At 36.5% G+C, this 15,897-nt stretch overlaps 1 protein-coding gene across 1 annotated transcript; it reads right to left on the bottom strand.

Moving 5' to 3' along the window:
- Positions 1-2,344: 2,344 nt before the first annotated feature.
- On the bottom strand, positions 2,345-15,578 carry LOC107022637. The gene is made up of 3 exons (XM_015223236.1): positions 15,180-15,578; positions 2,493-2,549; positions 2,345-2,389 (listed from the first exon to the last, which is right to left on the bottom strand). Exons 1-3 carry the CDS (start codon positions 15,576-15,578, stop codon positions 2,345-2,347), a joined length of 501 nt encoding a protein of 166 aa, XP_015078722.1.
- Between the last annotated feature and the right edge of the window lie 319 nt (positions 15,579-15,897).

Raw genomic sequence — 15,897 nt, 5'->3', positions numbered from 1 at the left:
AAGCGTGAGTGTTAAATAATGATCCTTATACTCAAAGTTGAAATCACTATGTGAAAAAGGAGGATATCTTTTGAAGTGAGGTCACTAGTTGCAATATCGGTATGTTGGTACCTTGGTGAGAGACAAAAAAAGTTGAGGTGTCAGTGCATGGTGAGTCTGTGTTATGATCTGATCAACACAAGTAAGCCTATCAAGCCAAAGAGAAGAAACATGAACTAAAGTAACGAAAAAAAAGATGGGATTGATAACCATTTGATTGCGGAAGCACAAAAGAGGATACTTGTGTAAAAAGTGTTGTGTTGAGTCATAGTGCGTCACTTGAGGACAAACAATGAAATTAAGTTGAGGATGTTGATGTATCGTGGGTTCACGGTACTTTCAATGCTTTGTCCTTAAGATTGGTGTGTGTTTAGAGCCTTTTTGTAGTAATTTTAATATGTTTTTGTCTTTGTTTTGCAGGAAAGTTGTCCAAAACTGAAACGCAAAAGGTTGTGGAAATTAAGTGCAGAAGTGACCCACAAAGCCATCGACGGACCGTAGGTGGTGACTGTCAATTGAAGGTTCAAGCATCTTGAATCAACTTGGGGAATTCAAACTAACTGTGGGGCTACGAAGGGATCGACGATTTGTCGACTGATCGACGGACCATCATGACAAATCGTCGATGTGATCAGAGACTGCCTTAGTACCGATGTTGAAAAAAAGCTAAGTAGGGAACGACGATAAGCATCAATGGAACGTGAGTGCATCAACAGACAGTGTTGTTGGTCTGTCGATTGGATCAGAGAAGATGAAAAGTACAGGCTTTGAAAATATGCTAAGTATGGACCGATGGAGGCAGTCAATTGTCCGTCGTTTGACCGACGGACCGTCTGTGGGGGTCTCGATTGAAGCCGCGTTTTGGACAAACTTTCCTTATTTTGAGTCCTTTTTTAAGTTAGGACTCTTTTAATTATAAATAGGGTGAAAAACCTCGTTTTTGGGGTTGGACTCTTATACTAATTTCATACTTTTGTTCTTGGAGATTTGTTTTTGCAATTGATTCAAATTTCCAGTTTTGGTGTTTAAGATAATTGTGTGATTTCAAGCTGAATTTCTGGATTTTCTTTGAATTGGTCAAAGTAAGTTCATAATTTATTATATATCAATTATGAAATGTATTCTTCTAAGTATGGGTAATCCACAACTAGGGTTGTAGGAACCATGGGTGATTAACAAAATAACCCTAGCTAAATAACAATTGTCAAATAGTTTATTGCATGCATCAATAATTCTTTCGTCTAGAAGTCCTTTTAGCGAGTGCACGCGTTCGAACTCACCTTATTGCTACTTGACAGACCAATGCGGTAGTTAATAGCAAAAGAATTATTGACATAGATTTAGTGGATACTATTTAATAGGCTAAATTCAATTGGTGTGAAGTAAAAACTAAGCCAAACATCGAATATGATGCTTAATATGAAGTAAAGGTAAGGGTTAGTTACTTAGACACACGTAGCCGAACTACGGTACGGGGTGAAATTCTCTGAATGTCGGACCAAGGATTTAGAGATACATAACTTATTACTTTGCATGCAAAACACTATGAAAGAGTTGCTACAGCTATGATTATGTCGTTATGAATCTAATGGAAATACTTATACCGTAGTTTCTTTCACAACTTTATAAACACCAATAATTTACTTTTGCTACTTGTTTAATTTCACAAAGTTACAATGCTTTTGTTTTACAAACCCCTTCCCCCCTTTAATTACAAGTTTTCGGAAAGGACATGACTAAATAGAGGTAATTGTACATTAAAGTTAAGTCTAAATCATTTTCCTCGTGGGATCGATCCCAACCTAATAATTGGGTTCTTTGCTTGATACGACCGCTTAAACTTCTTTAAGGAAGTGTAATTTGAGCGTATCATAACTACTTTCTTAGCTATGTGTTTTTTCTTTTGCCTTTGTCTCCTGTTAGGAGTTCTTGCCGTCTCTTATGTGGGATATTTCATCCTCCTTCGTTTATATTAATTCATTGTGTTGTTTTCTTGGGTAGCATGGTTATATTTGTACATACCATATCCGTAAAAGACCAGGAAAAAACTAGGAGAAAAGCAAACATAAGCATAACAAATCTATTTTTGCAGACAGGCTCACCGACTAGGTAGGAGAGTCGCCTACCCTCTTTGGCGAGCTAGATCAAGCTCACCGAAGGAATAGGCTTAGAACTTTTAGCAAATCGATGATGGAAAGGCATTTTCGACGAATCGCCGACCACTTTCGGTGAGCAAGGTTTTGTTCGCCGAAAGTTACAATGCGACAAGAGTTTCAGGGGTGCAGATAAAGGGATATCAAAAATATTATTGGTGAGTCACCGAGTTCTTTTGGCGATGAAGGGTTTTTCGCTGAAAGTTACAGAAACCAACAACACAAATAGAATGAAATTAAAGGCGATATGGGGTTATTATGTGAACCACTAAGTAGTTCGGCAAGCTTGGCCCAGCTTACCAAATGGCCCAACGTGCCGATTTCCAACCTGTCTTCTCGAATTCTACTCTGTGACCCCTGAAAAAAAATTGAAGCATGTGATGGTTAAATTAGGCTCATACCTATAGCACCCATCACCCCAGATTACTTCGAATTCTCACGATTTTGTCAAATTTGGCCATTTGATGAAATTTTCCTTTAAGAAGGGTGTTAGCCGCTCTATTATTGAGCAATAAACGTCATTTAGCGCAAACACGAGCTGCTTAGACTTCACCCAATCAATCTAACAAAATGAAAGCACAAAGCAATAAAGTCTAATTCATTTAAAAGCACAAAATTACGAGTATTTGATAATCAAATTAATATGGGCAAAAGGTTTAACTTAAAATCGGCATTAAGGCAATCTATTCCTATCATAGATGTATAGCACACAACAATATGATAAAATCATTTTCAAAAGAGTTTAAACTTCGAAAACATGATCTTGTGGTTCGGAAAAACTAACCTTTTATGTTGAATACACAATATTGAAATGCTAGGCGAAAAATACTCCGCTCTGAGTACAATTTCGATGATCATCTAATTTGACATTAAAATATTCTCCTTTGTTTCTTCCAGCACTCTATCTTGCTCGAAGATCTTTAGGTGAATGATTTTCAGTGTATCTTCAACACGATTTTTCTCATTGTCTCTAGGCATTTTCTGCTCATGAAGGGGTAGGTACCTCCTTTTTTTGTTGCACTGGACTTCAACCTATGCAATTTTTGTGGCAAACTAATCCAGTTGAGTTGTCAGTGCAGTAATCATGAAGCCCTTCTCGGCTTCTTAGCTCGATTCAGCCGATTTTACCCCCATTGTTATTGGACATACTCTCAGTTAAAGTTAATAAACTACAAATAACAAGACAAAATTTGTAGTCAGTGGAAATTCTCAAGTGACACCACTCCCAGGGAGCGGGGGCAATAACACAATTTTGGCTGGTGATGTCATCAAAGATACTTCATCCAATACTAAGTATCGACAGTCATTAATCAGTATATCACCCAACCAAGGGTTGGGATCATTCCTACATGGAGTGGTACTAAGAATATTTAAGCCAAGCACAAATCAAGTTATGCCAGTCATAGCTACAAGAAATTATCGAATAAAAACATAACAATTATAGGGGGTGACACAAAGGTCAATTAACAATGAGGGTTTTGTAATCAAATACAAAAAAAACAGTAAAAACAATAAGAAAGACCAATGGGGAAACAATATTCTTGGTATATGACCGGAATATGAGATAAAAGACACTGAAGGGTTGTTGCTATTGATAGTACATCACTAAATATTTGTAAATAAGCTAGACTTTAATGGGTGAATTCTCTCTCAAACAACTTACCCTGAATCAACTCGATTTCTTTCGAACATCGAGTAGCAGCCTTTAAGCACAAACTCCGCCTTAGCTCAATCACTCTCTCAAGCTGAAAGTGTGTGGAGGGGACTAGGATTCACTCTCTCGACCTGAACTCATGACGACCCAATAATCACTGGCTATCAACTTAGTAGTCTTAGTTTTAAAACCTCTCTCTCTCGAGCAAACCAAAAACACTAAGGTGAAATCATATTTGAAACTACAACCTCATTTAGTTCAAACACAACTACTATGTGAAATCAAATTTAAACAACTAATATATCAACATTAAGCAACACCCAACAATAGATTTACCTCATATTCACAAAATCACACCCCAAGAATTGGAGTTTTAGATAGACATAAAGAAAAGGATGAAAATGATACCAAATCAAGGTAACATCAACTGGTATGATTTATTATCGCTTCAATCAAGTCTAGGATGAAGAATTTCCAACACCCTCTTTGAATTTCTTCAAGATGAGAATCTTCAAACCTCAAATGTTCAAGAGTTAAGTTTCCCATGAGCTTTCAAAAACTCAAAATAGAAGCTAAGTTAAGTTTCCCATGAGCTTTCAAAAACTCAAAATAGAAGCTAAGTCTAAAAGTCAATGTTCAATACTATGAAAATTGATACTAAAATAAAAACATTAACATGTATTTATAGTTTTTAAAAAGTTGTGCTGAGAAGGATCACATGGCGTAGTTTATGGGGATCGCTGATCAATTCGATGGTACACCCTTTGGTATGTTTATCACAGTGTTGAGTTAGCCTTCAGCGTTAATGATCCCTCAAGTTGGACTCTTTTAGGTCAATATTTTGGTAGAAATAGTGTCCTCTAATGCTTATTTTATTTGAATATCTGATGAAAACTCTTAAGTTTTAGGTATTTGAAATTTGTAGAAAAGCATGGATACTATATCACAAAAAGGGACAAAACAGTTAAAAAACAAAGAAATGGAAGCCTGAGGATCGTCAAGTCCACTTGGTGGGTCGCTAAAGAGGCATACTTTGCCTTCTGTTCCAGTGTGCTAAGCCTTAAAGAAAAGGATCAAATCGGCGAAAGAAGGGAGTAGTCGGCGTTTCACCGAGTAGCTCCGCGAAGTAGTACTATATTGCCCTTGTCTAGGACACAAAGATTTTGTGGGAAAGAGAAGAAGGGGATAAACCAAACAAAGGGAGAATCACCAAGTTGATCGGTGATTCCCACTAAAATCAACGAGTGCCCCGCTGCAACATTCATTTTGAAAACTAAAAATGCTAATTTTATTATCAGTTTTAGGAGTTTCGAATAAGAGAATTTTAGTATAATTTCTTAGTATTTAATAGTACTTTTTCATATATTTTACTATCAACTTTGTAAGGGTTTGTTCGACTTGAAGAAAAAAGGATTCTATCTCTTTCAAGTTGGAATGGGTCTCCTTGATTCTTCTTCTTTGATCAAATCAAGACTTAAATCTTCATAACCATTTGGTTTCATCATCAGTGAAGGTATAATTTTTATTTCTTGATGTTGTCTAAAATGCTCAATTCTTGGGGTGTGATTTAGCGAATATGGATTAATATTGTTGTTGGGTCTTGCTTGTTGGTAGATAAAATATTGTTTAGTGTTGATTTCTTCTAGTAGTTGTGTTTTAATCTATCGGATTTTTGTTGCAAATACATGTTCACCCTTGTGTTTTCGTCTTCCTCGAGAGAGAAGTCACGAAACCAACACTACTAGATTGATGGCCGAGAGGGTGAGACCTAGTCCCATATCCTAACACTCAACTTGAGAGAGTGAGTGGGGTAAGACGTAGTCTACTCTCCATGCAGCAAATGGGTACCCGAGAGAAATCCATTTGAAACGGGGTAAGTTGCTTGAGAGAGAACTTATTCCCACATAAAGCTTAACATAGTCACTATTATTCTATAGATCTTTTATCAAAATCATGTACCCAATAATCTAAATTAATCCATATTGCAATTACATCCCATGAATTCCCCCTCTCATTGTTTAGATTTCTTATTAGTTTTTGATGTTTTTATTACTTGTGATAAAACCTCCCTTTGATATTTGATATTTTGTGTCACCTTCCTTAATTTACAATGTTTTTACTTGTTAATTTCTTTAGCTATGACTAATTAGAATGAAATTCTAATTAACTATAAATTTTCAAAACCACTCCCTTAGGGCACAACCCAACCCTCGGTTAGGTTACTATATTATCGACGATAGTTGACACTTGAATCAGAAGTGTTGTCGTTGGTCACGATAAGAAAAAAACATCTTCATGCTTTGGATCATTGGGTGACATACTACTTCTTCGCGGCGACATGCCGACGACTCAGCTTACTGGAACAAAAGGTGAGGATGAGACCTTTTGGCTATACGCCGAACGAATTCGGCGATCATGGTGTCTTTATTTCTTCGTTCTTTTAGCTACCTTTGTTTTTTTTTGCTCTATTGTGTCTGTGTCTTTGTCTCTAAGTCTGAAATACTTGAAACTCATGGTTTAAATCAGTCTTAGAGATAAAATATGCATTTGAGGACACTAAATCTATCAAAATATAGCCCTAAGTCCGAATCGTGGACTCATCAGACAATCTCACTATGGCACGAATAGTCCAGCCCCAACGGCTCAGACGGGATTTGAACCTAGGATGATAATTTTTGGGTTCTTTTTGTCTTCCGAAATTTTCCCAATGACCCCCAAATTAGCATATTTTAGAATGATATTCATAACTAGGATTATATTGGCCTAAACTCTAGTCAATCCCACGATATGCAAGTAGATTCATTTTTGTTATTCAGAACCACAACTCATACATTCATAGGATATACCCCGACATATACAAATCACATAATTTACACCAATTAGCCAACACATTGTAAATAAAAAGGTTCAAACACACGTGTATAGTGCACGAAATTGCATCCTCACATTCATAAAGTTCAGCCTTACATTCACAACTAATTCACTCAACAAGTAGCACACATTCATATTTCACAAGGCACAACACACAGAAAATTTCAATTCATTAGTTGTTTCGTCCCATAGATGACCATTTTTGTTCATCCATGCCCTATACAGCCCTTAGGGCTATATACCAATAGGAACCTTCTCATTTCCATTAACTTGTTGGGGTCCCTTCAGTCGTATCGGCGACGCCTAGTTCTTATCATTGAGATACCGATTGGATTCAATTCATAACAAGCGACACTTTGCATGAAAGAAGAGAATGAGTAGGACAATTTCCTAGAATGCTTCCTAGCATCTTGTAGGTTAGATGTGGACGTCAACACACTAATCCACAAGAGTCTAGTCTATATTTTGTTCTTATACTAGAAGACCGGTAACCTAGGCTCTGATACTAATTTGCCACACCCCACTCTAATACCTAAGTAGGAGAACCCTCATATCCCCATAGTTGAACTTGCAAAATAATTTAAAGAAAACTGAGATAATTGCAATAGTATGATTTCATAAATAGTAACATTAGGCATGCTTTTAGTTAAAACTTGTAAAGTAATTTTAACGACTCCCATGGATCTAGTTTAAACAGGTACAAGAGTTACTAAGAGTACAAAACTGAACCAATTACACGAACACAACTATCACTATACGAAAGAGAAAAGTAGAAGCTATTGCATAATTCTTACGTCTTCACCTAATGAACGTCACCAATAATGCATCAAGACTATGTAAAAATACATAGCAAGAGTAGTATCAATACAAACACATGTAATGGTAGGCATCATCGGTCAACCCGATGCCCACCGCACAAAATACGAAATCAACTAGTAAGATCATAAAATTGACCACTCTCTTCTCCACGTTTATCCCCTCTTCAATTACTCCTAATTTTATCGAATGTCCCCGATTACGAACCTCCCTCTAAATCATCCTACTTACCAGGTACTTGATCATAGCCTAACCATTCTACCACAAACTCCCAAATGCAACACCAACCTTTCAACTAACCACTCACTTTGTACCGTTGCTTCCTTGTCACATTACCCAACCATAGTCAGAAAATATATTAAATCATCCACCTCCTTACCACTAGACTGAACAAGTTTGCTCAACACAAGGACAATTAAAATAAGACGTCATAACATATACCTACTAAGTGCAACATAAACACGTCAACACAACAATATCATCACATGCATAAATATATCATATACAATAAAATCGACATGAAGAACAACACATTTCACATTCCTCAATACATAAAAATATGTCATGTTGTTGGTCCTCGCATGTAATCCAAACTCAAACTATTATTATACCAAAATGTGGTACCCAATCCCATAGTTATGCTGGAATATGGCAATTTCAACCCAATTATTTATGTCAGAACGTGGAAATATGATCCATTTACACAAAACAATCACAAACACAAGTATTCTCTCAAGTCGTACAATTATGAAGTAATTCATGCCATATAGTCATTCGTCTATCTTATTTACAACAACTGTGATCAATAATGCAACATTCATATTATGACCCGAGAGTACCCCCAAACGTAACTAGCTTATTCGACCTCGAATAGCTCTTAGACAAGCCCTTAGCATGCATCATCGCATATTAGATAGAATAAAAGCAGAAAATTTGAAACTTTTTCATTTGAAGTTCAACTTCACTTCATATATCAAAAATAGAAAACTAATTTATCCCACATTGCTATCTAGAAATAAGGGTATGAAAATTGGGACTTAGCCCTTACATCATTACAAGTCTCTTGAAATGAATACAACATAGTCCTTGAAATAGGAAAAGTGGAACATTGTCTTTCAATATAAGCAAAGCAACTAAAGCTAGAATCATAGGGTTTTGTCCTCGGACTTGAGGACTCACCAACTTGAGAAAACGATCCAATTTTCTTGAGTAATGACCTTAAATCACCTCAATGTCTCGAACCTATTTTTATGTAGTGAATAAAAGAGATATGAGTTAGTACAAACCACAACTACTAAGTATGGAAACATATACAAGTGATACATTTGAGAATATGCACAAAAGGACATTTTGTTATGAGCATGCTATATTCACTTTTTTAAAGCCTTTATGCACATTATAAGAACAATATAGAAGTCCATATAACAACAAAAAGACATATCCATATTCAAGAGTAACATCATAATAAAGCCATAGTCAACATTTAATATTTACAGTCCAATTCATCAATACATCATAAGACTTTACTCATAACCTCAATTTAAGTCTACTAGTGCAATGTGTGTGTGAATCCCCATAACCCCACACAAACAAAATAAACTAACAAAGAGATCACAAACATTGTATTATTCCATACATTATCATAACAAGTGTAGTCAATGCCATGCATACCAATTTAGACAAACATGATGTATGTAAAGTGAAACCAACATCATACATATCAAGTGAAACCACCATCATGCATTTCATTTACAACACATATACATAAAGAACCCACCCTAGAATTCCCCTCAAGGTTCACTTGTGCAATGTGTAGGTAATGTCTCATACCCTTACCTACACTAAGTAACACCTCTTAAGTAATCCTAGTTAGTGTTCATCTTCTTACTTTCATTCATTTATTTTCACATTCGGGAAACTTTTCCATAACCTACATAGACCATGTGAGCTAAATGGAATCTGGTGTCATCCCCTCACACCAAAAGGAGGGTGTTGCTAAGGTAAGACATAAACATTCGTATAGCACCTAGATGGATCCACTAGATAAGGTTTCCTATAGGGGAACATAGTTAAATAACTACGAGGTTGTTACTAGGAACCCTCTTTATGCTAATTATCATTGTAGTTCAACCTCATGAGAACATCGGGTCAACCTTTCTTCCTTTGTGAAGGAACACCTCTTTTTGACAAGTTCACTAGGTGCTAAGCTAAATTCCCTTGTTGAAGTGTCTTGAAGTCTTTATTAACATTAAGACATGACATAGGTCTTAGGAGTTTAACCCCTCATATAACATGTTCATATCACATAGGTTTTAAGATGAGAAAACTCTTTCATCACAAACCCAACATCATGTGAGAACATTGCTTCATAACATAGTCATAAGGTGTACACGGGAATTACCTTCAAGCCCACATAATAGCATAAATATCATCATCTCACAACCATCATATCCATATCATGATAAAACATTCATAATTTCATCATACATACTTCAAGAAATCAAGATTACCAAAGATAACCAACAATACTACAATAGCATATTCATGACCTAGAAGTTCTTACCAATGTCCTCCAAGACACCCTTTCAATATTTCATCCAAATCCATGATATTTATCCATCCAATCAATTATCATAATCTTAAAATAGTCAATTATACAAGAACATGCTCAAATTATCACCTCTAATCATTAATCAACATAATTTAAGAGTTAGGGTTTAGAGAAAAGGGAAATCCATGGGTCTATAAGGAATTAGGTCAAAAACATAAGGTAATACATCAAATCATTCATAAACATTAGTAATAGATCATTACTGTTCAAATCTATACTAAATAAGTCAAGTTTAAAGGTGACCCACGAATTTGAGTGAATTCTAGAAAGTTGAAAGAAGTTTGAAAAATCAATTTGAAGGAACCTCTTGGGGAAAGAATTCCCAAGAGGGAAGAGTTACCATAACTTGTCAATCCTTAAGGATTAATTTATTAAGGCCTTGTTCTTGAGCCCTACGTGAAGCTTTGACCTTCTTCTTCAATAGAGTCTTAGTGTAGGGAGAGAATCTAGAGAGAAGTGGGAGCTTTTGGGGTTTTGGAGTTATAAGGTGTAAGACTTGTTTTATGACTTAAAACACTTTAATATACCTAAACTAACAAATAATAACTGTCTTTTCACTTAAATGGACAAAGGTGGAATTTACCAAACCACCCTCGGCTTGGGCGTGTCTTGCACTAGTTTGCAGACACCAAACCACGCCCACCATTGACGGCCCGTCCTGGCTCTCCATGGTTTGTAATAATAGTTTCCAAATGGATCCAAGATCCAAAATTCTAAGTATTGGTCTACGTAGGCCATTAACGCCCCCCGAGTCAATGGTGCTCGTTAATAGGTGTGTCTTTTGATAGCTTTTGGGTCAATTGTTTAGGTCCTCCTCAAGGACCCATAAGGTGGTCCTTGGAGAGTCCTACCTAGATGTTTTGACCCTAAAAATGTAGTAACATGTATTCCAAGTATTTTTACAAGCTTTACCCCTCATACAACTCTTCAAACCTCTTACAAAGCCTAAGGGCAGACTAGATCATTTTCACTAGTTTCCAGATGTCATGGTCGTTTCTTGACGCTTATTCACTAACACATCCAAAATAAGTTAGTTATGTTAGGTTAGGTATTGAAACATCATTTTAACCCTTCTTATACTATTAAAATGCATTCAAATCTCTAGCTTAAGTCATTGGATTTCGAGAATGTTACAATATCCCCCCCCCCTTGGGGAACATTCATCCTCGAATGACACTTTACACATCATTTTGACATTTACGACTCAAGACTAGCAGCCAACCAACACATGGTATGAAATGATAATTAAATAACAAGGGAGGAAACATTATCGCCATTCCTAAACACAACAATGCATCATCATAAGGTAAAAACAATACCAACTACAAGATATGTACATATTCTATTACTTCATATTTTATGCAAGGAGGAAATTCCTTCTCCTTCTCTCATAGATCAACATACCCAACTAGGAGTCAATACATCATTTCATTACTTCATACTTGCGAAATTTCATAACAAGAAATATCACATGAAATCAAATACATCAACTACATCATCTAGTACCATCAAGCATGGAGAACATATAATTTCATGGAAATTCAAGAAACTTATGCAGCATGAATCCTTCACAAAAACATGCATACATAAACGAAATCATGGAAGTTCAAATACACTTATGACACTTCATAAAACAAAACTAAAGGGATTACTAACCTCAACCTTGACTAGAAGAGAAAGAAAAAAGATGAGGATATCGGGAATCATATCGGCTTCAGCCTCCTAAATAGAATTTTCCACAAGATGAATCTTCCAAAACCCCTTTACGAGAGCTACTTCCTTATTCTTCAACTTCTTCACTTGCAGGTCTAATATGTCAATCAAAGCCTTTTCATAAAAAAGACTAGCATCAACTCCTAAACCTTCTAGAGGAATAATGAACACCGAGATCACCTATGAACTTTTTGAGCATTGATGCATGGAACACTGAATGCACCGGAGCCAACTCTTTAGGTAATTTCAATTCATAGGCAACACTTCCAATGCATTTTCAAATCTCATATGCCCCCACATACCGGTGACTAAGTTTCCCTTTTTCTCCAAACCTCGTCTTCCTTTTCCGGGTGATATCTTTAGATAGATCAAGTCACCTACCAAAAACTCAAGGTCCCTTTTTATATTGTCGGCATAAGATTTTTTCCGACTTTGGGGCGTGTTCAATCTATCCTTTATGAGTCGTACTTTCTTCATGGCCTCATAAACTACTTTGATATTGATTAGAGTAAACTCACCTACCTCAAACCACCCAATTGGGGATCTACATCTCCTTCCATATATAGCCTCAAATGGTGCCATGGCGATACTTTAGTGATAGCTATTAATGTAGGAAAATTCAATCAATGGTAGATGGTGATCCAATTACCCTTGAAGTCAATGGACACATGCCCTCAACATATCTACTAGGTTTGGGATGGTTCGTTCTTCCAAATCATCCGTTTGTGGATAAAATGTGGTATTAAGTTTAACCTTGGTACCAATCCCACTTTGGAATGTTTTCCTAAAAAACGAGAAGTAAATTGAGTACCCCTATCCAATATGATACACAAGGGAACTCCATGAATTCTCACAATTTCATTAAGATACAACTTTGAGTGATCTTTTGCCGAATAAGTTGTTTGGATAGGAATAAAATGGGCTGATTTGTTCAACCTATCAACAATAACCCAAATCAAATCATTTTGCCTTCGTGTACGAGACAAACACGCAACGAAATCCATATTGACATGTTCCCACTTCCAAGTGGGAATAGTTATATCTTGAGACAACCCTCTCGGTACTTGATGTTCCGCCTTGACTTGTTTATAATTAGGACATTTAGTCATAAATTCCCCTATGTCCCTCTTCAAACCATTCCACCAATAGATCGTTTGTAGATCACGATAAATTTTGGTGGCACCTAGATTAATGGAATATCAGGAACCATGAGCCTCTTCCAAAATTTGTCTTCTTAATCATCCACATCCGGCACACACAACGTACTTTGATACCTAAGTACCCTATCCCCCCTTGGGAAAAGGACTCATTAGATTTACTAAGAACTGATTCCTTCAACTCTATCAGTAGAGGATCAAGATGTTACTTACATTTCACTTCAATAACTAAAGATGATTTGGAGTTATGATAAAACATGAAATCCTCTTTTGGAGAATCTTTAAGTCGAACACCCAACTGGTCCAATATATGCACATCTTTTACTAACTCGTTCTTACCATCAACAAAATGGGTCACACTACACATAGATATCTGACTCAAAGCATCCACAACAATATTGGTCTTTTCGGGGTTGTAAATGACACTCATATCATAGTCCTTCAAAAGATCTAACCACCTTCTTTGGCGAAGGTTTAACTTCTTTTGGGTGAACACATATTGGATACTTTTGTGATTGGTGCACACATCTACATGCACTCTATATAGTTAGTGTCTCCATATTTTCAAAGCAAACACTACATCCGCTAGTTCAAGATCATGGGCCGGATAGTTCTTATCATCTTCTTTGAGTTGCCTAGAGGAATATGCTATCACTTTACCGTGTTGTATGACAACACAATCCAAACCTACTCGAGAAGCATCACTATACACAACAAACCCTCCGGTAAAGTCAAAACCAGAGTGGAGGTAAGCTTATCTTTCAACTCTTAATCCTTTCTCACAAGCTTTCGTCCATTAAAACTTTACTTTCTTTTGGGTTAGGGTAGTCAATGGAGAAGCGATAGATGTGAATCCGTCAACAAATCTCCTATAATACCCGGCTAAACACAAGAAACTTTGACTATCCTTGGGAGTTAGAGGTCTAGGCCAATTCTTAACCACTTCCATCTTCTTCAGATCAATGTCAATACCCAAACTAGATACAATATGACCAAGAAAAACAACAAATATTAGCCAAAACTCGCACTTACTATATTTACCAAAGAGTTGGTGTTCCATGAGGACTTGCAATACTATTCTCAAATGAATCATGTGTTAATCCTCACTCTTGGAGTACACCAAGATATCATCAATAAAGACAATTACAAAAAAATCAAGATAATTCTGAAACACCCTATTCATAAGGTCTATAAAACTTGGGAGGGACTTAGTTAGACCAAAGGGCATAACTAGGAACTCATAATGACCATATTTTGTTCGGAAAGCCGTTTTAGGAATTTCAACTCCGCTAACTCTAAGTTGGTAATACCCTAACCTCAATTCAAGCTTCGAAAAGAACTCGCCCCTTGGAGTTGGTCAAATAAATCATCAATTCTAGGGAGAGAATACTTATTCTTTATAGTGACCTTGTTTATATTGTTGGTAGTCAATACACATCTAAGAGACCCATCTTTCTTTTTCACAAATAACATTGAGCGTTCCATAGAGATATGCTTGGTTGTATCAAACCCTTGTTTAGCAAAAGCTTGAGTTGAGCTTTCAATTCTTTCAACTCTTCTAGAACCATCCGGTAAGGAGGAATTGATATGGGTTGAGTATCCATTAACAAATCTATGGCAAAATCTATTTCCCATTTTAGAGCGATTCTGGGTAAGTCATCGAGGAAGACTTTCGGAAAATCCTTGACTATCGGGACCGCCTCTAAAGGAGGAGCTTCAGACCTAAGGTCCTTGAACCTCACAATATGATAAAGACATACCTTAGAAATAATCTTACAAGCCTTTAGACATGAAATATTTTGACCTCTAGGGATTGAGTTTCCCCCTTCCATTCTAAAACGGGTTCATTAGGAAATCGGAATTCAACTTCCCTTGTTCCACAATCAATTGAATCAAAAAAATCATTTAATAATACATCCCAAATATGACATCAAAGTCCAACAAATCAAACTCTACCAAATCAACCAATGTATCTCTATTGGACAATAATATGGGATAACTCATATAGACTCTTTTAGCAACAATGGAGTCACCCACTGGAGTGAAAAACGAAAAAGGTTTAACTAAGACATCGGGAACACATCAAACTTCATATCCACCAAAAAAATTACAAAAGATAAAGTTGCACAGGAATCTAGCAATACATAAACATTAATTGAAAATACCTGCAACATATCGGTAACAACATTAGGAGAATCCTCTTGATCACCCTTAGAATTGAGAGCATAAAAGTGGTTCTTCCGAGGAGCATCACAATTAAGACCACTTGCTTGTGTTTGGTAACTCTCCCTTCCTTGAGTCTTGGACATGGGGAAATCTTTCACCAGGTGACCACTCCTCCCACAACTAAAACAATTATCCGTTTCCACTAGACATTTACCCATATGCCTCTTGCCACATTTGGCACAATTGGGTTTCTCACTTTGTAAACCACCACCTTTTACCCCTTGAGGCTTAGGGTTATAGACCCTATCCTTGTTACCTTCATCATAGGGCCTTGCCCTTTTGTCATCCTTATTTTTCCTTTTAAGCCTAGTCCTCTCAATTTGTTGAGCATGCACCATCAAACGAGATAAATCAATGTCATTGTGAAGCACTACCGCACGAAAATCTTCCGCAAGATCATCACACACACCCGTAAAAAAAAACTCATTTTATCTCTCAAATTAGTCACCAAAGAAGAAGCATATTTAGATAACTTAGGGAATTTCAAATAGTAGTCTTGAACACTCATACCTCCTTGACGAAGGTTGACGAATTCTTCCAATTTTGCTTATATTTTCTCCCTTTGGAAGAAACTATCAACAAATATCCTCCTAAAGACTTACCAGCTTATGGGACCCTTAAAGCCCTATTTTCCTTCCATTAAGTGTACCAAGTTTG

The sequence above is a fragment of the Solanum pennellii genome, chromosome 1 (assembly GCF_001406875.1).
Source record: "Solanum pennellii chromosome 1, SPENNV200".
Lineage (NCBI taxonomy): Eukaryota > Viridiplantae > Streptophyta > Magnoliopsida > Solanales > Solanaceae > Solanum > Solanum pennellii.
Note: the sequence above shows the minus strand (reverse complement) of the source record. Positions and strands in the feature narration are given on the sequence as shown.

What these genes read in the sequence shown, in the direction of transcription:
- LOC107022637 (XM_015223236.1), bottom strand. Translation starts at nt 15,578, where the DNA reads ATGGTGCATGCTCAACAAATTGAGAGGACTAGGCTTAAAAGGAAAAAT. An exon ending in TTGTTACCGATATGTTGCAG is followed by an intron (nt 2,550 to 15,179) that starts GTATTTTCAATT and finishes ATTTTTTTTCAG; the next exon opens with GGGTCACAGAGTAGAATTCG. An exon ending in TCGGCACGTTGGGCCATTTG is followed by an intron (nt 2,390 to 2,492) that starts GTAAGCTGGGCC and finishes TGTAACTTTCAG; the next exon opens with CGAAAAACCCTTCATCGCCA.